General features: G+C 37.6%; 1 protein-coding gene across 1 annotated transcript in view; it reads right to left on the bottom strand.

The window, feature by feature from the left end:
- The window catches only part of MSH2 (mutS homolog 2), a 52,139-nt gene that overhangs the window by 14,281 nt on the left and 15,237 nt on the right, over window positions 1-22,621 (bottom strand). Inside the window, exons 6-9 of the mRNA XM_026845601.1 lie at window positions 12,601-12,800; window positions 8,297-8,406; window positions 2,624-2,747; window positions 1,447-1,597 (exon numbers count right to left, since the gene is read on the bottom strand). Coding sequence (XP_026701402.1) covers window positions 1,447-1,597; window positions 2,624-2,747; window positions 8,297-8,406; window positions 12,601-12,800 — 585 coding nt within the window. The remainder of the gene's footprint in view (window positions 1-1,446; window positions 1,598-2,623; window positions 2,748-8,296; window positions 8,407-12,600; window positions 12,801-22,621) is intronic.

Below are 22,621 nucleotides of genomic sequence, written 5' to 3'. Positions count from 1 at the left end.
GGGCTGCCATTCACTTGGGTATCTACAGACTAGAGAAACAGGTGGACAAGAATTTCAACACAGGCAAATGCAAAGTCCTCCACCTGGGATGAAACAACTCCATGCAACAGCACAGACTGGTGTCCAAATAACTATAAAACAGCTATTCATAGAAGAGTTGGGGGACCCAGTGGACAAGATACTGAACACGAGCCAGAAGTGTGCCCCTGAGGCAGAGCAGGCCAAGTCCATGCTGGCTGCACTAGGAAGAGTGTAGCCAGTATGTTGAAAGAAGTAATTTTTCCCTCTATTCAGCCCTTGTGAGACCACATCTGCAGTGCTGTCTCCAGTTTTGCTTTCCCAGTGTAAGAGACATCAAACCTGGAGCATATGGCCACCACAAAGACTTGGAGCTGGAGCACCTGGCATACAAGGACAGGCTGAGCGAGATGCCTGCCCAGGCTGAGAGAATCTGAAGTCAGCCTGGAAGCACCAGACTCTTCTTGGAGGTGCACAGTAAAAACCCAAGCTTCTGCAAGGAAAATTCTCATTAGACCTGATTAGGAAAGTTTTCACAAAGAGTGGTTCAGCATTGGAACTTGCATCCCACCACATTGTGAAGGATGTTTGAAGGATGGGCACCTGGGCAAGGCCTTGAGCTACCTCATCTAACTGTGAGATAGAATCTAATTTTCAAGATGGCTCTGCTTTTGAGAGGTTAGACCAGTTAACCTCAAGAGATTGCTTTCAACCCAAGGTATTACCTGATTCTGCATATGCACCTTTCTATTTTGTTTGCTCTGTGTAAAAACAATGAAGTACAGAAGGAGAGACATCTGATGACTGAGGTAGCCCTTGCTCCTTCTATAATGCTCTAGGAGAGCTAAAAATTCAACCAAAGTATAGACTTTTTGCTTGGTGGACCTATGCCAGGACTGCACTCCAGACAAAAGGACACTGAAACAGCATCAATGCAATTAGTCGGAAGACTGAAATTTTCAAAAAGCTTTATCTATAGGCCCACAGAATTGAAGTCCAATACACAGGATCAACAGAAATTACAGTGCAATTTGAAGCAAAAAGAGGTAACAAGCAAACTGCTACGTTTCATATTTGGTGATAAACATAAATAGCTCTTTTCCTATTGCAGCTTGTGAAAGTGTCTGTATAAATATTCACAGTGAATGCAATTATGCTACTAACAGCAGCTAAAACAGAGAAATTAGCCCATGTCAAAAGACCAAAAATAGCTAACAGTTGGCAAAGTAAATGGAGAATGCAGCTTTTAACAGAAACTGTACGATTACTCCTCCCTCATGCCAGTTTTGCTCAATATCTCAATCTGTGAGCCAATTAAAAAGGTGAAAATTCAGCCATTCGAGCTTTAGGGAAACCAGTTTATCACCATAATTATAAAGAAAGGAACAATTGTTTCTTTCACAATAGGCTTGAAAGATGATCTCATACCTGTTAGTAAATTTCACACCATTTTTTTGTGTATCAACTATTCCGTACTTTGAATTGTTACGAAGAACTTTTTCCTCCTTGCAAGTTATTCGAAAATGATGTCCAAACTGTGAATTTGTCTCCAGTTTGATACTTTTGCCAGCTTCTAAACCTTTTAGATGAAAAGAAAAAAGAAAACAACTGTATTATCAAAAATCTTGCAGCCTGCACTAATTCTGCTCACTAATCCCCAGTTTGTATGATGTAGCCTCCCTTGGATACGTTATTCTCTATACTTGATTTGGTTCTGTACAGGTATGAGAAATACCCAGACCTAACAGAAGTTTACTGATTCATTCTCTGCTCTTACTTTGATATGCTCTCAAACTGCATATTCAAATCAGGTTCACAATTATTGTATTGCTACATATTCTCCAGAAACGCGAAAAATGTTCATAGCACACTGAAAGGACATTCTGTATTCCTGCTGTAGTCTTGTGATCCTTTTACTAAGACATACTTCTGCTGGTGAGATTTCTCATTCCATCCCTACACAATCTTGTCTTTCCTTCTTTTCACCTAGGTATCTTGTTTACACTGAAAAAAATCACAACTAAAAAATATGCAAGCCCTTAACGGTATAACCTAAAATAAATATGGCGTTACCAGTTTTCCTTGCAATATTTGCATTAAATTTTTATTTTTTTTAAGTTGCTCTTTGAATGCCCAATTCATCAGCTGCACATGGAATTTTTTGCATATGGTAATCAATTCTTTAAATGTCTCATTTGCTTACACATTACATTTTGCAAAGAACTTCAGAAGAAAACTAGCATGTGCTGAACGGACACTCAGGAGAATGCACAGAGGGGAGAAGAGTTTCAAATTCATGTCCTCAAACGATACAAAATAGAATTAGGCTTGGCCAAGAGTTAGATGAGTTATAGTTCTACAAAATTAATTATGCATCATCTTGCAACATACATAATAATTTCTGGAATGCCATACTTAAAAAACCCTAGCCAAATTATAAATGAAAAATCACTCAGTTTTCAACAGATTGTACTGTAACAATTGAAGTCACCCAAACTAATAATATAATAATACAAATATCCCTTAACTACTCTATGCCAATTTTCATCACAATCTCAAAACATATTCAAAGGAGGTAAGAATCAAAGGCAGTTTCATACCCTACCTAGTTCTTTGGCTGCACTCTTTAAGAAGGACTGCATTTCTTCTTCCAGTTCATTCATCTTCTCTCTTAATTCTGTCAAATTAGGATCAAAAGAAGCCTTGACAAGAAATTCATGATTCTCCACCTAGGGAAGAATAACAAGAAAAAAAATCGTATGAACATAGGCAGTAAAAAAATCAAATCACCTCTCTGATCATAGACAGTGAAATGAATTTACTTAATCATTTATTTAAATAATTTTTAATACGTATAATTTTGTAATGCAATGCTGTGATAACTGGTGTCTGATTCAACTACAAAATAAATATATCTTAAACACCCGTTTTCACAAATAAGATGCTTTATACAAGATACTTATACAAAATCTGCCAATTAATAGACTTTACTTTGAAATGGAGTTTGCACATTTATTTGCACACAAATAACTGAGCAGTGGGCAGGGAATAAAGGGAAGTCAAGAGGAAATGAAACTTTTATGCACATAATCTGCATGTCAGTCTGGACTTATACATCTAATCAAGACAGAGTGTAAAAGGATGAGAAGTTTCAGAACAAGGAATCTTTGGAAATACAAGTTTCTGAAACAGTAATTCCTGCCCAAAGCTCACTCAGGAGATTACAGAAGCAGCCTACACAATATCACCAAAAATCCTACCCATTGTCAACCCTGTTATCTTGAGTTGAAAAGCATACACATTTCCTTCCAAGCTAAACATTTTCAGAGGCACAGATGAAATAAACTGTATTTCATCTTTTTCCTCTTTTTTCCCATGCTTCTGCCAGGTGTGTGTTTCTGATGACCTTACAAGCCTCCAGTTGAATTCACAAGCACAACTTTTAACTGGTAAATGAAAGAAATTCAACTTTTAATAATATACAACCTTTTACAATCCACAAAATATTAGCACTGTTGTCCAACATGGAACATAAGCAATGGCTTTCATATTAGTAATATATTTAATCTAATGAAGTTTAAAAAACTCAAACCAATACAAGACTTCCATGAAGCTTCCCTTAGCTGGGAATTATCTGCAAAGATATACACAAAGCAGCTGCAAATACTTTGCAAATACTCTGCAAAACACACTGAGTGGTTTACATATAATTTCACTTTTACCCACAAGTGTAAGTTAGCAAGAGGAGGAGGAAGAGGAAAGGGAGGTTCACAGTTCCTTTACTCCTTCCCAGACAACAAAAGTGTCACTCCAGAAAGCACTGAGTAACAGGAACTGTAACCTCAAGAACCACCATATAGATCTTGTTCTACTAAGCACAAGAACAACTTCAAATCTGCAGATCATCAAAACAACTGTAAAAGCATTAGAATGAAGTCTCCCAGGTTTTGCAGCAACTTGGAACAAAGACCTGGGAATCCAATCTGGACATGAAAACCACAGGGCTTATACATTTCGAATTTGAAATGGGGGGAGAAGTAAATTATCATATGAAGAAACTGCATAGCATACTGTATATTCGAAGGATTGCTACTTCATTCTGAGAATGATCTTCTCCCACCAGATAATTTGATCTTCCACAGAAGTTGCATCATGGAAAACTGAAACATTGATGCTTCTTTTCTCTGTGTGATTGCCAGCACTGCAAGACATTACACTCAGCCTGCCATTCTGGTTCCAGTTGTGCTGCGTGCAAACACACTGCAGTGGCAAAGTTCTTCAGTTGCTTAACCAGAGATGTGGACTCCACAAAATAATGGATTATGAGATTTTAGAGGACCATCTTGAAACTTGGAGGTGTTAAAGGGATACAAACAAATTCATGCCCTGTTCTGTCCTTATTGATAGGCCTGTTCCTCTCAACCCCTTAATAATTCTGCTAAAAGAACAGCAATGAACATTTATGACAGCATACAACAGAAAAGACCATTTGTAGGGCAGATTCTGGATCTAATATAGAAACCGAAAATGCCGGGATGCAAATGCCACACATGCCAGCCCCTTGTCACTATTGTTTCATGAGACGACCAAGGTTCACACTGAAATGAAAAGTGATTTTGTTTCACAGCTTCAAAGAATTATTTGAAGCCTGGAATAAACTGCAGAAATCCAATAACCTTAGGAGAAGGAAGGTATCATTCCCAAGGACTCGTAACACTCCGGCAGCCCCAGCAAGGCCACCCAGCCTGGCTGTCAGTTCCAGCCTTCACCCAGGCTGCCGTGTCAGAGGCTGACCAGAACCAAAAGTGCCCCACACTTCCACCCTTCAGGGCCTCCTTGCTGAAAGCAAGCTTCCATTTCACTGCAAGCGAAGATCCATATGTGGCTAGAGCTTATAATGTGCAAAACAGTTATGCTACTGCCCCACCCAGCACCCAGTCCAGCAGTCACGACGATGGAGGTACTTTTCCTGTGCTCGTTGCTAACTCCATTACGGCTCCAACACACTTGTGATGAACCCAAGGCTGCTAGTGCCCAAGAAATAAAATTTAAACTGCCATGAAGTTTCACAACAGGAGTATTAAAAGTAAAATTACTTCAGCTTCCATTTACATTAATAGTCTAGGCTAGGGAGTGTAGCAGTTCAAGAAGCAGTTTGCAGCAGACCAGGCACTCTAGCCCCAGGGTAAGTACCCAGTGGCTTTTCCAGGTGTAGATACCAAGTCTTTAGGGCATCCAGCAGTCTATATCCCATTACCTCAGCCTGAAAAATCTGAATTTAAAAATGTGTAAGATCCAGGTTTGAAACCAGCTTCTAATATATTGCACTACCCACCCCAACTATTATAGGGCAGCTCCTTCCTCATTCAGGCCTCATGAAGTAACCCATAGCAGGTGACAAACAGAACTGCTTTATCTAACCACACTCTCCCAAGTGAAAGCCAAGTGTGATCAAGTGAATAGAAAACATTTTAAATTTAATTAAAGTTCAGCTAAGCTGCTAAGGAAGTAAAATGATTACGGTTTACTAAAAATATTAAAAACTTGTGCTACTAATTAATACCATCAGGCATCCACAAGTATATTACCCACTAATGTTCTTCTCAAGCTGTGCTCCTCCTACAGCAGTATCTCAGATATAATTAGGTAAATCACTTTAAAAAAAAAATTCACTTCTCTTCCACAGCGCCAACAATCTGGCAGGACAAGCATTAACAGGAATGGGGTATTTGAGTTCTTGGTGCTTTGTACCTAACGACTCCACCATCAGTTATGGTCCAGTAAGACTACACCTCACCATAAAAATGGAATGAATTAACAGTGAACCCAACTCACTCCCTTCTCATCTCCCCAAAATAAGACTAAAAACACTCATCACCATTGTGATATTTCACTGATATATTGATCAATGAAATGCACTTAAGTCTAAACTACAACTCAGTACTGCCTTAAATACAAACATTAAATTTGCTTCAGAAATTAAGGAATGCAATAGACACGTGTAAGATATTGGTCTGAACACTCTTGCTACCACCTTCACTCTATATATAACCTTTAACTGGCAGGAGTCATGCAAAGGGTTATCATGAAAGCAAATCGTTAACGCAATAGAGATAAGCAGCAGCTAGACATTCCTTTTTGTTCTACTAATCACACTGCAATTTTTAGAATAAGTTTTTGCTCAGAGCTACTCTGAAATGAATGTTCGAAGTATAAAATATTTAATGTGGTAAGTAGCAGGCTAACATCACATCATTGACAACACTTGCATACCTGCATATGTTTACTTACATGAAATAAGACCCAAGTGAGTCACATTTTCAAGAGGTGCTCAAATGAATGAGGTGACAGTAAATAATTTGCAGACTCTGTGACTATGTTGAACTAGCTAGCTAATCTGAAAAACAAGTCCTTCTGTAAAGGGCTGTGCTCTTAATACTCAAAACAAAATACTATATACCAAAAGCACTAACAAACTTTGAAGTTGCCCTTACTTGAGGAGGTTGGAGTAGATGGTTTTTCAAAGGTCTCTTATGATTCCATGAAAGACAGAAATGGAAGTGACAGTTTCTCAACTTTTATTACAGCTAGGTAAATGAATAACCACATCCCACACTTTCTGAACTTAGATGTTTCTTTTTATATTAGAATGGATTATTGACATAATTTAGTTGCTATGACAACCTGTCCTTCAACCACACTCAGAATAGAGCTGGGTATTTTGTTTGAACGCCCTAAAAATCTAGAGGAGGAATTTCAAGTCAAAGTTCAAGTTTTAGCATTCATATGGACAACATTTATTCTTCTGGTAAAACCAGTGTTGGCTTATCTAGAGCCATTTTCCAGTATCTTGAAGGTAAAAAAACCAAATCTGACACACTGGATTCTATGAGACTTGATTAAAAATAACTGCCTTGTTATTCTGTTTAGAAGGACAACAAAACATTTTTAAAGTAGAAACTGAAAAGAAATTTGAAGAGCTGGACTATGAAGGGTGAAGGCTTAGAACAGCTGTTAGCTTTAAAGAAAACAGAGTCCCAGGGCATACAAACTGCATCAACAGATGGTCTGTAACTAGTACAAAGCTATAAATTTCTTCATTAGCATATATCATAAATTGCAGAAATATGTCAATCAAACAGACTTTCCTTAAACAGCAAAATGCAGTGGATGAATGCATACACAATACAAAGAGATAAAATGTGGTGCTTCTGCCTTTGGAGAAAAATATGCATGTTCAAAATTTTAAAGGCATTGAAGTTTCAAAAGTTCCTTTTGCCCTTACTACCATGCTTGGCAGGTCATTAGGTAGATCTCATACAGACTGACAAAATAATCAAAAGCCTCCCAAGTTTTCCAAAATGACTGTAACATCTTACTGAGAAAGGAACATTAAGTACATTTCTAACCAAGCATGTACATTTCAAAATAAGTCTCCCAATTCTCTAACAAATATAATGGGAAAAACTTACTGAAAACCTTGGCATCATCTCAACCAGTTCAGCAACAGTTCATGTTTTTGCCTGCATCCTAAGTGTCCAATGTTAAACAACAACGAATCACTCATACTCATCCCTTCTCGCTTCCACTACAGATTTAAGGAATATGAATGTTTCTTCAAGCTTTCTCTGGCCGATTTTTCCCTTTGAAAAAAAAATGCCAGTTTTCCCTTGCAGGCATAGTTCTATTACCAGTAATATTTTATAAGCAAGTGTAGATGAAAGGCTAAGATCATTGCCGTAGCTTTCTTTCTAGTGAGAAATGTGTCTTCACACTGGAAAATAAAGTCAGACTTTATACCTTAGTCAATCATTTTTCAGAAAAGCAAACCGCTAGTTATGAAGACGTAATCCCACCAAATAGAACCAAGTCTAATGAACTTGACAGAAGCAGAGAAATATGTAATAAACATATTCTAGCTACATTCCAGATTTAAGATATAGCACAATAATTTTGAAAATACAAAGAAGTAGGAAAGTGACAAAATAAATTCCCCACTTTTAATACCGGTGAGGTTTTTAAAAAATAGTTTCAGGTCCACAGCAGCCAGGTACCCAAAGCATTTTTTCATTAGCTAGAAAATTTCAGACAGTGGGTGAATATCCTCTTGATATTCAACTGCTATACTAATAACAGTCTTCATATATTTCACAGCTAAACTATCTCTAACTACTTAATATAAATGATCAATTAAATTTAGTGAGTGTAGAGCAGATTGCAAAGTTCAATAAGAAACTTTAATTGCTAAGTAAACCCCCTCCCACACACCAGCACATACCTTATCCATGTCCAATGTTGTTTCTATCATCTCCAGAAACTTTGAGAAATCAGAGTAGATATCATTAAGAGGTGTTATAAACACTGCCAACAACAACATCTGGTGAGCTCCTGTTAAGAACAAGCAAATCATTCACAAAACTCCACAACTTTACTTATCCAAGATGAACAGTACAACTATATAGCTGGTTAATTTTTATTAAGACTGGTTATGATTCTCTCACACATGCATATCTTGTTCTAAAAATGGCATTATCCAATTTATATTCTGATTAAGCTTGTACCTATTGTCATCTTTGTTCACATTTGGTGGTATTAATTCCCTTCTAGTATGAGATTCCCTTCTAGTATGAGTAAAATTACAAACAACAGTTAGAAAACAAACCTGCTGTCTGAACGTTACACTTTTTACTAAAGCCATTTCAGACTTTTATGTGCAAGAACAGATATTCTACAGCAACCAGTTTTAGAGATACAAAGTTGAAGTCTCATCATCCACACTCAGTTTTAAATTTTTCTTTTCAAAAATACAAAAAATTGGGACTATTTGGTAGGCTACCATATGGACACATATAGAAATTGGGTTGTATGGGGTTCGGGTTTGTTTTCCTTAAAAAAAAAGACCATCTACTCTAACCAGATCTTTATAGTCACTGATCTTTCCACTAAGCAGGAAGTCATCAAAATTAAATTTTTTCCAACATATTTTGTTAGCACAGATACTATGTAGCACCAAATACAACTGCACAGCACATATATGGCTTGGAAGTCCATAGAACATTGTAAGCATCAAACACAAAATGCAGTTCACAGTTAACTTGGCATGCACAGATATTGCCAATTTTGTGAAAGAATTATTTTCTTCAGGCCTACAAAGAAGCACCTACCCAGCAGCCAGCTGTGAAAATGCTGTCAGTAAACAAATGTTTACATATTTGCAGCCACCTCAAGTTATGATTTAATCAGAGAAAGATTAGCATTATTGACTGATTTACATGAAATCCCTTAAAAAGAATCCAATACTATGAGCTTAAAATCGATGGATTAAATACAGAATTATGATATTTGCCTCCAATGTTTACAGGCAAGGCTTTACACATTAACACAGAATTAAGCTCTGGCTCCTTCAGAGCCTCCCAATTTCTTGCCAGACTATGGAAAAAGTCCTAATCTTTCTTAAAAAAACTTCCATACAAATTTATAGAAGTCACACAGTGAGGACATGATTACTCAAGGAAACCTCTCTTCTCAGCTCTGTAACTCAAGAAGAAAAAGTTTGGTTTGTTCCTTTTCCTCCTGTGCCTTTCTGCTTTCCCACTCTCCCAAGCTTTTAAAGTTAAAGCTCTTAACAGATTAGTATCTATTAATAAAGAAAAAAAAAATTACGTGTTGTTGAGAGATTATTTGACTTGTAAAAATGGAGTCTTCAGTTAACTAAAAATCTTCAAAACTAAGAGAGATCTGAAATAAGTTTATTCCAAATCTCTTGCTTGCTTTGTCACATTCTTTTTCCCTCTCCTTTAAGACACATCTAAACTAACCTAGAAAATAAAAAAAGAGACAGTAAAGAAGGAAATCGAGGGAAAACAGACAAAACTCGACAACTAAACACACTTAAACCAGCCACTTTGATGGTACAAAAGGTCTTAGAGAAAATTATGAGGAAAGGACAAGGAGCAAAATGGAATTTTGGATAAAATATAGTACAGGTTTACTAGAGGCAGATCATGTCTGTATAGTGCAACATCTGCCTGAGATAACTGACTGCCTAACAAAATGGAAATCTGCAGACCTAATTCAGGCTCTTCTAAAGTATTCAATATGGGGTCATATGTGATGCTAAAATGAAATATTCATGATTGATATGGTGATCAGAAGACAGATAAAGAGGCGATCACTTGGCTTGCAAAAGATTAGTGAGCTGTAAGGACATCAGCAGTCCAGTTCCTCCAGGGTTCATACAAGCATTTATCTTCTTAAGAAGGGTGAATTAATAATATTTATGTACAAAAGAAGGCTGCTTATAAAATTCACTAAGATATACAATGTGGAAGATATCAGTAGACGAAATTGGAACAAAATATATCAGAAACTTAACTAACTGATCTTGAAAACTGGACTAACTGAAATGAAGTAAAATTTAACAGTGAGCAAGATCAGGCATTGGTAGATAAACAAATTTCCAGTATGAGTAGGGGAATAATCAGTTGGAAGTGAGAAAGGATGGGAGAAAGACAACTTCAATCACAACATGGTTATAACACACCAGTGCAAGAGTCATGGAAAGACCAGTACTGGAACATGTAATAAAAGGAATTTCCAAAAGCAGTAAAGAGTGTATTCAAGCCACTGTATACAAAAGGGCAAAAATACAGGAATTCTGTGCTGGGTTCCAGGTGTATCCTGCATATTTACAGGCTTAAAATAATGTCAGTCTGAGATGGGAAGGAAGATACTTCAGAAGCTTCTTGAAGACAGACATCTTGTAAGTACCTAGATTTTATGCCCCAGCAATTTGAGTAATGAACTACTCCCTTTTGCCAACTATAGCAAAATGATTTGATGACTCGGGGTCCTTTCCCATCTTATAAAAAAAAAAAAAAAAAAAAAAAGAGAGTCTGCTTCACTCATTACCCGCCCTCTTCAGCTTTCATCATCCATAAAAACAAGCATCTCAAAGCAATGCTTCATACTAAGGGAAAGGCAATCACTGCTGATCATTTTGCAGTGCAGATGCTGTATCTCCCCACAGCCTTTCACAAGAAAAGAAAGTTCTGAAACTGGCAGATATTAAGAATTGTCAAAAAACTTTGTCTTTCCATCTCTTGACAAGTTAAAAGATTTTTTTACAGTCTTAAAGAGGAAAATTATCAGATCCAGTCTGAATCAGTCACATACATTCAAAATTACCAGACCATTCTTGTACTTTAAAAAAGGGTGTACAAGTACAAATAAAAATAAAAATAACACGTTTCACCTATTTTAAATTATCTTAGATACACTGCTGCTGAATGTCCTACTAAGGCCAACCAATTCATGTGAAAACAGCAAGAACCTTTTGCAGTCTATTAATTTTTCCATATGGTGAGCTTAGTAGTTTGCCTTAACACAGCTTGCTCCTCAAAGCTTCTAAAAATGGAATTGTTTTCCTACCCCAATGTTATGACAGAGATACTCTGTTGATCCAAATGACAACTAATAGAAAAAGAAGTAAGACAGGAAGCAAGCATTTTGAACTAATACCTCATTTTAAGATGGAAATCCAAGAGTTCTATGCCAAGGCAAAACCAAGCAGAGCCTGTTTGGAAAAGCCAAAAGGGTATGACTAAGCTAGCTAAAGCATGGCACAGCTCTAAAAAAACAAACAAAAAAATTATCTGCCTGTTTCTTACCACTTTTAGAGTTTAACAGCTTTTGAAAATAACACAGCCAGCAACCAAGAAATAATTTAAGCTTATTATTTTAGAAGATAAGTTTCATTACTTGAAGTCTTAAAACTACAGTACAGAAAAGTATAAGATACTGTGTAATATTACTGTCTACTCAAACACAGGAAGAAAAGTATTTCTCTTTAAGGCTTTGATGCTTGCTTTATGTGAAGAGATTTTCAAACAAATTAATGGGCTTCTACAAAAATATGTTTTCTGACAGGCTAGGACTGAAATTGCTGTATTGAATCACCCCCCCCATTACACTGACACTATCTTACTCTGCATTTTCTCAGTAACACGTAGAAAAGGAACAGAAATAGTAACCTTTGTATTTTCTAGACTTGCCTGTCATAGCATCAAGCTTCCTACTAATGAAGATCAGTAGAGACCCTGCCATGATACTCTTATCAAATACAGGAGCGTTACAATTAAAAAAAAAAAAAAAAAAGCCACTCAAATTATACTGATAATGCTTAAACTGGTTGTGTTTAATTACAACCCAAAGTGGAAAGTGTCTTCAAAAGGAACACAACAGTCCTGTATGAATGGTGTCTTGTTTGTAAGACCCTAATACACACACAATTGGTCAAGAATTCTTAGACACAAGTCAACATCAAAGATTACCAGACCATCACCCAACACAAGTATTTCAACTATACACTAATTGGAACACTTTTTCATGTAACAATTTGGCTATGTTTAAGTATCTGATTAGCATTTCAGAATTTCAGCTCATTTCAAATTCAAATGTCTTTAATCTTTATTCCTGCAACAAAAGTATACAGGAAAAAAGTAATCTTTGGAATTCTACACACTATTTCTTTGCATCATCGGAGTATTATAAAACATTGAAAATAGACAGGGATACCATTACCTTCATGTTTTTCTAGTGCTTGTACAACATTAGGCAGTTGATTAATAGCCTGATACATTCTGTAACAGTCCTGTAAGTTTGCTGCTTGCCTCTGAAACTTCTTTGCCAACCGGTTAAGATCGGGGAAGCGACGTAAGAGATCTTCCTGAAGGCACTGACGTAGTTCTGGATCCACCACAAAAGCTTCAACCAAATTCAACCTAAGTAAGTTCATAACAATGATTAGCATGGCATGGTCTATAATTCTTTTATGTCACTAAGAATGAAAACATTTATCTGGCAGGTTCTATCTACCTTTTCTCTATGGCTATATACATTGGCCAACTTTTCCGATAAAAGAACTACTTAAACTAGGACAACACATGAGCTGAGAAAGCAAGGATAGCTAGCTTATGCCATGCTTCGGTACTTTTTAACAGTTGGAGTATCTAGTGAAGAGCATCGGAGTGAAACTTTCACACAAATGCCAAAATCTGCTCTGTAGGTATGCTGAAGCTCAGAAGCTGCTTTGAAATGAATCCTTTCCCTGCACCATACAAAAAGTCATCCAGCAATCTATTAAAGAACAGATATTAAGTAGAAAAAACTCAAGCTGTAGGAAAAAAAAAACACAATCTTGGCAGCTGCCTGTGATCAAGAATCAGAATCCTTGAGGTTGGAAGGCACCTCTGGACACTGACTACTCCAACCCTTTTGCTCAAAGTAGGATCAGCTAGAGCCAGCTACCCAGGACTGTGTCCAGTCACATTCTGGATATCTCCAAAGCTGGCCTCAGTATCCCTGGGATACACTGATGTCCCTGATCACAATCCTTTGAGCCTGGCAGTTCAGCTCGTTTTCAGTCCACCTCACTGTCTACTTATCTAGAGCATACTTTATCAGATGGAATGGGAGACAGTGACAGAAGCTTGCTCAAGTCAAGATAAACAACATTCACTGCTCTCCCCTCATCCAACAACTGAGTCAATTTTTTTGTAGAAGACTTTCAGGTTGGTTGGGCATGATTTTCCCTTTGTAAATCCACACCAACTACTTCAAATCGCCATCCTGCCCTTAACTCTGAAGTATTGCTAAATGTACTATTTGGTCAATCATGTTTCCAAGGATGAAGATGAGGCTGACCATCCTGTAATTCTCTGGATAGTCCTTTTTGCCCTACTTGAGGATTGCAGGAAAGCAAATGCCACTCCTATCTTCAGAAGTCTCCTCCAACCATCATGACCTTTCTGAGACAATCAAGACTGGTCCCACAATGCTCAGTTTGTTTAAATGTTTGCTAATCTGGTCCTCCTCTAATGAGGTTCTGTCTTTGCTCCAGACATTGCCACCGGTTTCAGGTGTTTGGGATTCCTGAAGGCAAGTCTTACCAGTAAAAACTATTGTGAAGAGTGCGTAAAAAAGAGGTGTGAAAAGTCTTGTCTGGGGCCTCCTCGCCCTCACTCAAGAGCTGCATTCAAACTAAGGCATTTGTCCTTGGTTCTCGCCTGAGCTATGCTATAGCCATGCCTGTGCCTGGCCATGCACCCCACTGATCCAGACCGTGGCCCACTGTCTTCCTTGCTTCACCTCAGATCATCACTATAGACTTGCCTGGAGGCCTAGACTGTTGGCCAAACCTGGTTACTGTCACCAGACATAACTTGTTTGCCTCATGCAAAATACTGAGGGACTATGCCCTTATCAATGAGGGTAACTGTCTCTACCTGCCTTGTTGTGACCACTGACTCCCAGCTTGCCTTTCCTTCAGCCTGTCCTTCCTGCTCCTCCCTGACATTGGTTTGGGTTTTTTTAACAGTGAAATAAATATTTTTTAAGTGCTAAAAGCAAGCACAAATCTCAATGAGAAGTGACAGAGCATTAAATCATATTTTCCCCATTAGAATGCAGGCAAACTTTCATACATGTCTTGCTTTCCTTTTTTGCATCAGTTAACATTGCCATCTTTACACATTTTGCATTACTTTGCAAATGCAAAGTCAGGTATTGTTTATTTTGGAACACCAGGGAGGTCAATGCTCCCTGGTCACACTTCAGAAATATGAAAAACTCTGCCCCCTTCAGAAACCCTCACACATGAAATACTGTGTTGATTTCTGGTTAATCACATTAATGTGCTATCTATCAATAGCCTGGCTTCAGCAGGGAAGTTAATCTCATTTACAGACATACAAGCAGAGAAAGGACAGCTTTCATCATATTATTTTCACTGTTTTGCTTACTGGCAGAAAAATGCATCAGTTCCAATAACAGGAACATGTGCATTTGTAAACTGCTTTGAAATGACAAATTTTTTACATTACATCATGCAGTGTTCTGCACAAAGTGCTAGACACTGGAAACGGTACACAGAGGTTAAGGTGGTACACTGCTTCAGCTAATTAGTAAAGACTGTCACTCAAGAAACACAAGAGACACACCCCTGGTAGCAGTACATTTCTGTTGTTATATAAAAAATTCGGAAGGCATGTCCTTCTGTTGCAGAAAGTGTTCACACCACTCCAGTGAACCTTCTGTATTATACCTAACAAAGTCAATGAAAAAGACAAGAGAATAATCCTACCTCTACATTTATCCATTCAACCATTGCTTGAAATAAGTTTATCGACTGACATGACTGACCCCTAATGGTGCTTTATTTCCAAGAAGGTTAGAAAGCATGGAGAATCTCTAAAAGATACATTAAAGTTTGAGGATGTATACAGAGCTTGTGAATAGACAGGAATATACTTAAAGATACCCACTGCAAGAACGCATAACAAGATTTGTGCAATAAATGTCATAATAGCCAAATAATATCCAGTTCTGATCCCTGATGTTTCTCAGCGCAGTTTCTAGCTTTCAGGCTTCTGTCAAACGGTTCAGAGAAATAACAAGAATTACATTATCTTGTCCCAACAGATACATAGCTATATTTATTTAAAAATCCCTACAATCTACCCAGCAGACCTGATTTATGACTCACATCACAAACTGTTTTCTCAAAAGCACCAGCAGCAACTGGTGACACACTTTGTAATGACCAGATATTTTTAATATTAAAAAAACAACAACAAGAAAGATACCTGATGCAACTACTTAACATCCTAAATATAAGACCGCTAACCAGATGTCTGCCTACCTTCCCCAGGGGATTACAGAAAGAAGAAATCCCATCTGCAGGTCTTGTCCTCAAAAGTATCTTCTCCCTCTATCAGAGCTTATTGAAACTAGGGGCATTCCTCTTCAGAGTAACCAAGTAACTTCATCATTTTCATTCATGTAATCTGGAAACAATTCCTTTGGCTAAAACAAGACAGGATCCACTCAAAACTTGTCCATAAATCTTACATGTGTTCTTACTGTTACCTTGCTTGATCTTTAACAGTTATGGACATGTCAAACGCACAAGAGACTGTACTAATCTGATGTTATGTCCTCCCACTTCCCAGGAGATATGCAAGATCTGTAAACCTATTTATTACTTCTCAATTATGAAAATATCACCACACATAAAGAGGCAGTAGTTGCAAATACCTTCAAGTTTTATTACCTGCCATACTGGATGAAGTTCTGGTTTAAAATACCCTTTCTTCACTTAAAAGAAGTACTAGGAAGAAAGCAAGATATATTTGGAGCTTTTATCCAATTATAATTTTAATCTAGAAAAATACTACTCTTGCCTGGGGTAGGAAACCAGGGTTTGGTGGGTTTATCCAACCTGATTAAGCTACAGACTACTCCATGATTTCCACATTAAAATTTCCATTATAAAACTATTTTTTCTGATTTTGATGACTGATCTCAGACATGCGAAAATGTTTAAAATTCAAGTCTGCCCTCTAAATTTGATCCCACCTTGTCCTCTGAGAGTTTATGTTTAAAGCCAGAGCATTTAGTTTCTCTTCCAAGAGGTCCTTACACAATCAATAATCCTGGTATATATGTGTATCTACACATGGAATCACTTCCTGAAACTTACTAAGTTTTGTACTTTTAAGAGACAAGCAGCTATAGTTTCTACAATGCCACTGTACATTATCTTTAAAACCCAACTGCACAGACTTGCCTTCAACCTGACACACAGATGCCCAACACCCTTTCTGTCTCCATGTAAAGCTCTGTAAGACACAGGCAGATCACATTAATTCTTTCTATACACACTGCACTTTATACTTAGTAAAATCCAAACCATCCCTGTTCTAATCAGTCAGCCTGTTTTGGTTTTCCTTAAAAGTTTGGTCCTTACTTGTGTCTTCTATAAAAGTGTCAGTACCTTACTAGCCAGCTGCTATACTGATCATTAGAGAATATCTCAAGAGCAGCTTCTGGATTCTTGAGCTTACATCTGCCAAGATTAAAACTTTTTTTTTTTTTTTTTTTTGGCTTGTGCCTTTTACACAAACAAACCCTTCACTTTCATCTCACGACTCCTTCAGCTTGTTCAACTGCCTCTTGGATAAGAAGTTGTCAAAGGTATTTTGAAAGCTCTAATTTATTCTTTTTTTTTTTTTCCTTCTTTGTCCACAACAATGACAAGTTCAAAGACTTCTCAGATCAACATGACACAATTTTTCTCTGCCAAAACCATGCTAATTAGACTAACATCTCATGACCTTCCTAGTACTGTTCTACCTTTCCTCCCACCTATATTTGCCAACCACGAATATAAGGCTGACAGGTTTGTGTTCATGCCACACTTTGCATAACAATTTCCTGTATGGTAGCAATACATACAAAGTTGTTGAATACAAAGGGCTACGTTAAGATAAGCCATGCCTAATGCTCACAAGTAATAATGAAATATAATAAAATCGAGTGACAGGTTGTTTTTAGTATAAAGCTCCACTGAGGAAACAAAAAATGAAAATACAAACAAATTAAAAAAAAAAAAAATCTAAGAAAATGTAATCAAACAACAGCTGACAAGATTGGATAACTTGTTTCTGCCACACAGCCAAAAAGGGAAAGAAAGTAAGGCAAAACTTTCCACTGCAGATCTAAGGCAGCACAGTCAAGGTAACAGAAACAAACAATAACTAGTGAAACTACACTAGAACATAAATGAAATCTGTTTCAAGAAGGTTAAATTTGCAAACTAAACCACATAAGTAGAAAACAAAATTTCAGCTAATATAATTGAAACCCAACAAAAGTGCTTTTCTTGAACTTGGAAATTATAATCCCATTTTTTCCCCTACTATTCAAAACCATGTCTATTTATCAGCTTTGAATTCTGTGCAACAACAAGAAACATCAGGCTTAGAGTGCTCTTCAAGAGATTAGAGTGCTCTTCAAGAGAGGAAAAAAACCCACCACCTATCTCCAAGTCTGTTGGATATTCTGGAACCCAACTAAAAGCATTTCATCCTTTCCTGTGTTTTATTTTGATAAGAGGCATCTCTTGGATCTCCTATTAACACACAAAAGACTAACACTCCACACGAAAAAAAAAAAACACAAAAATCTGGGTTTGACCTAATAAATGGCACACACTTTCCCAAGTCTCATCACAATACTTCCATTCCACCAAGGCTTAAATCTCATTTTACATCAGAAAAGATTGCTTCTTCCCTTGCTACATCTATGCAGCATATTTTATCACAATTTTAAGGTTACTGCACTCAATACTGCCACACACAGAGGTTGTCAGGAGGGCTTAATTATATTTCTGGGCTTTTACAGATCTAGATATAGGAGTTTAATTTAACGGGAAAACGTTGATCAAGCCTGATTTGTATACAGTTTTCATAGAAATATGAAAATAATTCTGTCTGTAGAAACAATAACTAACAGATTAAAGTAAAAGACCAGAGCTAGAATGAATAGAATATTTTTAGCCCCTGACCAGGATTGGCCAGCACCAAAAACCCACTAACAAACAGAGAGCTGTACAACAAGCTGAGTTATAAAGCATCCCAGTTTTAATTTCCTCCACCAACAATCTGCAAAACCTTGGGCAGTTCAGTACCTCTCCATGCATGCAGGAAGGAAAATGCTTCCTCAAAGCGCCTCTGTTCAGAAAAAGGACTGGTTTTTTAATCATATTATGAAACTTGGATCTATATATAACCAGTAATACATGTATTTAGTAGTGATCAATATAATATATTTAATTACTACTACAAAGTAGTAACTTGAAATCCCAAATTCTGGTAGATATTTTCATGGGGAAAAACTGTACTAACTAAAAATTCCACGAGGCAAGGAAATCAAATTAAGGAGGCAATCTTTTACAGGAAAAGCTGACTTACAACCTTTGAGATCTTCTTAAGAGTAACTCCCTCGGCTATACAACAGCCAAGCCTTCTGAAGAGCATACATTCGTATTCTCTGCCTGCTAAAGTTTTTCCATGACTGCAGAATTAACATCAACTTTTCTGTCCAACTGTTTAACTTGATTACAGAGAATTAATCAGAGAATTGACACTTGCAAGAGCAGCATATTAAGGACTGCTTAAAGATACACTAAGACTTTCATCTCACCACAAAAGTTTCAGGACATACAATTATACCAGTTTAATTTCATATTTCCTTTATACAAAGGGAAGTGGAAAACACTTCATGTACCATTATTTTGGTTCCCTCAGGTTTCTTTCAAACTCAGATCTCTTCTTAATCCAATGTAGCTGAGGTAAACCCTCTCCCTGGATACACAACCCAGACATGTAAAACTGATAAAATCATCTTTTCTAATCCTACAGAAATTACCAGAATAACATAATAAACTACAGCCTCAGGCAATGCCTCCTCAATAAGAGGGCAGCAACTTACCTGTTCTAATTGGGTTTTCTTTTCCACATAAAGCACTTGGGATTTTAAGACCCTAGAGGAAGTCCACACTAGAACAAATTGCTGTAGTTTATTAATACCAGCATTTGTGTTTTCCAACCAGAAGTATGCAAGGCACTGTCCTAAATTCCCTATATAAAGTTCTCCCTGGTGACCCAATTGTTCCCTAGACAGACATCTCTCAAAAATCAGTCAAAGTCTAGTTGTCACCACCTAAAGTAAGCAGTAAATACCACCTTAAACTTGCAAACCACTTCTAGTGACAAAGAACCCCAGTATATTTAAGAGCCTCTGAAGTATTCAGACACCTAAGATGGGTACACAGGAGCCTAAATCTGGTATTTGAAACCTGATATTGAGAAAGACTACTCCAACACACATCTGAGCAGCAGAAGATCACACCGACCATCTCAGGTCATTTTGGCCAATGCATGTAAGAACTTCAGTTGTATTTACAAAAATACATTCAAAATTTCTCAGACAAGCACAAAGAAATAAAAATGCTAAATGTCTAGGCAACCCACACATACTTCTCGAAGTACTTAGTTATGCACAAAAGACTTTGCTATGAAACTGGAGAAATCTCTGTAAACAATTTGAAAGAAAAATAAAGCAAAACCTGAGGAATAAGGAACCAGCAGCTTTAGAGACACTAATACCATCAAAAGCCATTTTATTTCACTTATACACCATAGGCTTAGCATCACTGATTTTCTTAATCCCCCACTTGGCTTACACACTCAGCTCACAGCAGACACTATGCACAGTCAGAAGTTGCTCTGATTTCTGACAGCAAGCCTCCAGCCAGCTGGTGGCAATATTTGCCCAAGCAGCAGGAGTAGCCTTGCTGGGGGATTCATCATATGCACCAGTTCTTCCAGTAGTTCGAAGACACAAGATTTGAATCCAGGTTTTTGTTTCATCAACAACTCAGAACATTGCTCTCTGGATGAGTTTTACACATACCTCCCTAGCACACCATACATATAAGAGAGAATATACCAAATGAGTCGTCAAAAATCTTTGTTATTTTTATTACAAATTGGTACAATTTGGCCCTACAATATCATTGGGGTCAAAATCTTATGTCTGAGTGTCACAAGTTGTTCATCTGAGCAAACTCTATTTCAGCTCTCCCAAACATATGTGCATGCAAAATGGTCTGTGGTTCAGAAGCAGACAACCCAGTCCATTCCAACAGGCCTGCGTGAGAGGCTTGTGGCCAGGTAAGCAAGGCTTCTTCCTATTCTGCCAAAAAAGCAGCCTGCACCTTCACATGTATTCCCCTCCATGCTAAACAGCTCAAGAAGTTCTGCTTCCCACCTGCTCTTGCCCAAACTGTGTGACCTGTTATCATTTCTTCACAGCATGCTAGCACAAAGTTGATTTTGTTTCCTCAGTTACGAACATGCTATAAATGCTTCTGTAATATTAAATGACTTCACAGCTTCCCTCTGAAAATCACTGTTACAATCAAAAAAAAAAAAAAAGTTAAAACATAAAGCCTGCCTAAATAAGAAAACTTTCAAGATGACAGTGAGGAGTACAACAGTATACATACATCCTCAATTCAGAATTTAAAGTGTATTACTGTTTTATGTGGGGGATGCGAAATTACATGCTTCTAGCAATTAAAAAATACTGTATAATAGATCAGATTAACAGAAACAGCAAACCAGGAACAAACAGGCCCACAGTGATGCATCTTAGTTTACCTGTAATGTCTGCATTCTTACAAAGGCAATGTTGTCATCCCTGTAAGATTAGAGCAATCCTTGTACTCTGATGATCTTTCAAGCTTGAAAGACTTTCTGATGATTCACTGTTCTAGACCCCAACAGGGAGTTTCAAAACTTCCCCTCTGCAGAAGCAAAGTAGTCAGAGACCAAGTATGACCTAGCTCAGTGTTACCACTTGAAAGCTGTCCTGTTCTTTACACAGGCTTTTCCACACAGCATGGAGGAAGAAAAACTGGTAGTCGGTAAAAGTAGCTGCAGGCACCTCAGGTTGACACTGAAGGTGATGCTTCCAGTTGCAGCCCCCTCCTTAAACACACATCTCCGTTCCCTGTGCCGGTGTTAGCTTTCCACCAGTGAGGCCCCCCTGAACTCTTGCTGTGGGGTGGACCTGCTTGTAGAAAAGCCCTGTTGTATCTTGATGTTGGCTTAAATTGGCTAGGAAATTATGTCCTCAAGCCATAGTCCCACAAACACTTCTAAACTAGCAGAAACCAGCACTGCCACCACAGAAAGTGTGATGCAGTATTGCTGCCTGCAGCTCTTCTCCACCCTGCCATACTTTCTCCCTCAAGTCAAAAGTGAACTAAATCAAGTGATCTCCAAGAAAGTATCCGATGCCCTCAGGATGTATTATATTTAGTCCCAGAAATTGGCCTTCATTCCACTATTACAGGGCAGGTCTTTGGACTGAACTCACTACTACTGCCTTTTAATCTCAAACGTATAACTTGCAACCATGAATATGCTGACTATTTGTTGCAGCTCTATTGAAGTGCTCCCTTGCAATACAGAGTTCAAGGTTTGAAGGGCACCTTTAGAGCCTAGGTATAATGCCTGTAGCCGATGCCTGCAAGCAGTTGGTGCTAACTGCTGTAAGGGGCCTCAGACAAGAATGCTCCCAAGGACATGAGGCTCCCTGCTGTTTAACCTGAAAGAATAAGCAACATAAGAGAAAGCCATACCCAAACATCAGACTCCTGACTTTTCTAATTTTCTTAATTAGTCCCCAAACCACCCTACTATGAAAACAATACTGGATATTTCTAATCTCAGAACAGTCCACTTATAAAGAAATTTTTAAATTCAATAAAGGCATTCTTTCAAATAATCAGAGTTCACTCCTCTACATCAGTTACATTTATCTAACATCAAATTAATATATATCAGGAAAGCAACAGACTCTTCGCCACCCTGCATATACCATTTGAGCATTATGTCAAAGCCTAGGTAGTAAATTACAGCCCTGGAAATGTATCAGAGGTACTAGGTACAAAATAACTTTCTAAAACAACCAAGCAAAGCTTTGCAAGCTGTATGTATTGACTGTGAGGCTGCAAGCTAAAGAGCTGCGAGTAAAAAACAAAATAGTACTATCAGAAAAAGCACTAGTAAATCCAATATAATGATTTTTTTTCCCCAAAAGATATATATTGCAGTCTTAAGTATTCCGAAATAGGTTACCAATAATTCATTATTTTTGCACAAGTGTTTAACATTTTCCAACCCCAGCAGAT

The sequence above is a fragment of the Athene cunicularia genome, assembly GCF_003259725.1.
Source record: "Athene cunicularia isolate RWA chromosome 3 unlocalized genomic scaffold, athCun1 chr3_part1, whole genome shotgun sequence".
NCBI classification, from domain to species: Eukaryota; Metazoa; Chordata; class Aves; order Strigiformes; family Strigidae; genus Athene; species Athene cunicularia.
This window is presented reverse-complemented; position numbering and strand designations above follow the sequence as displayed.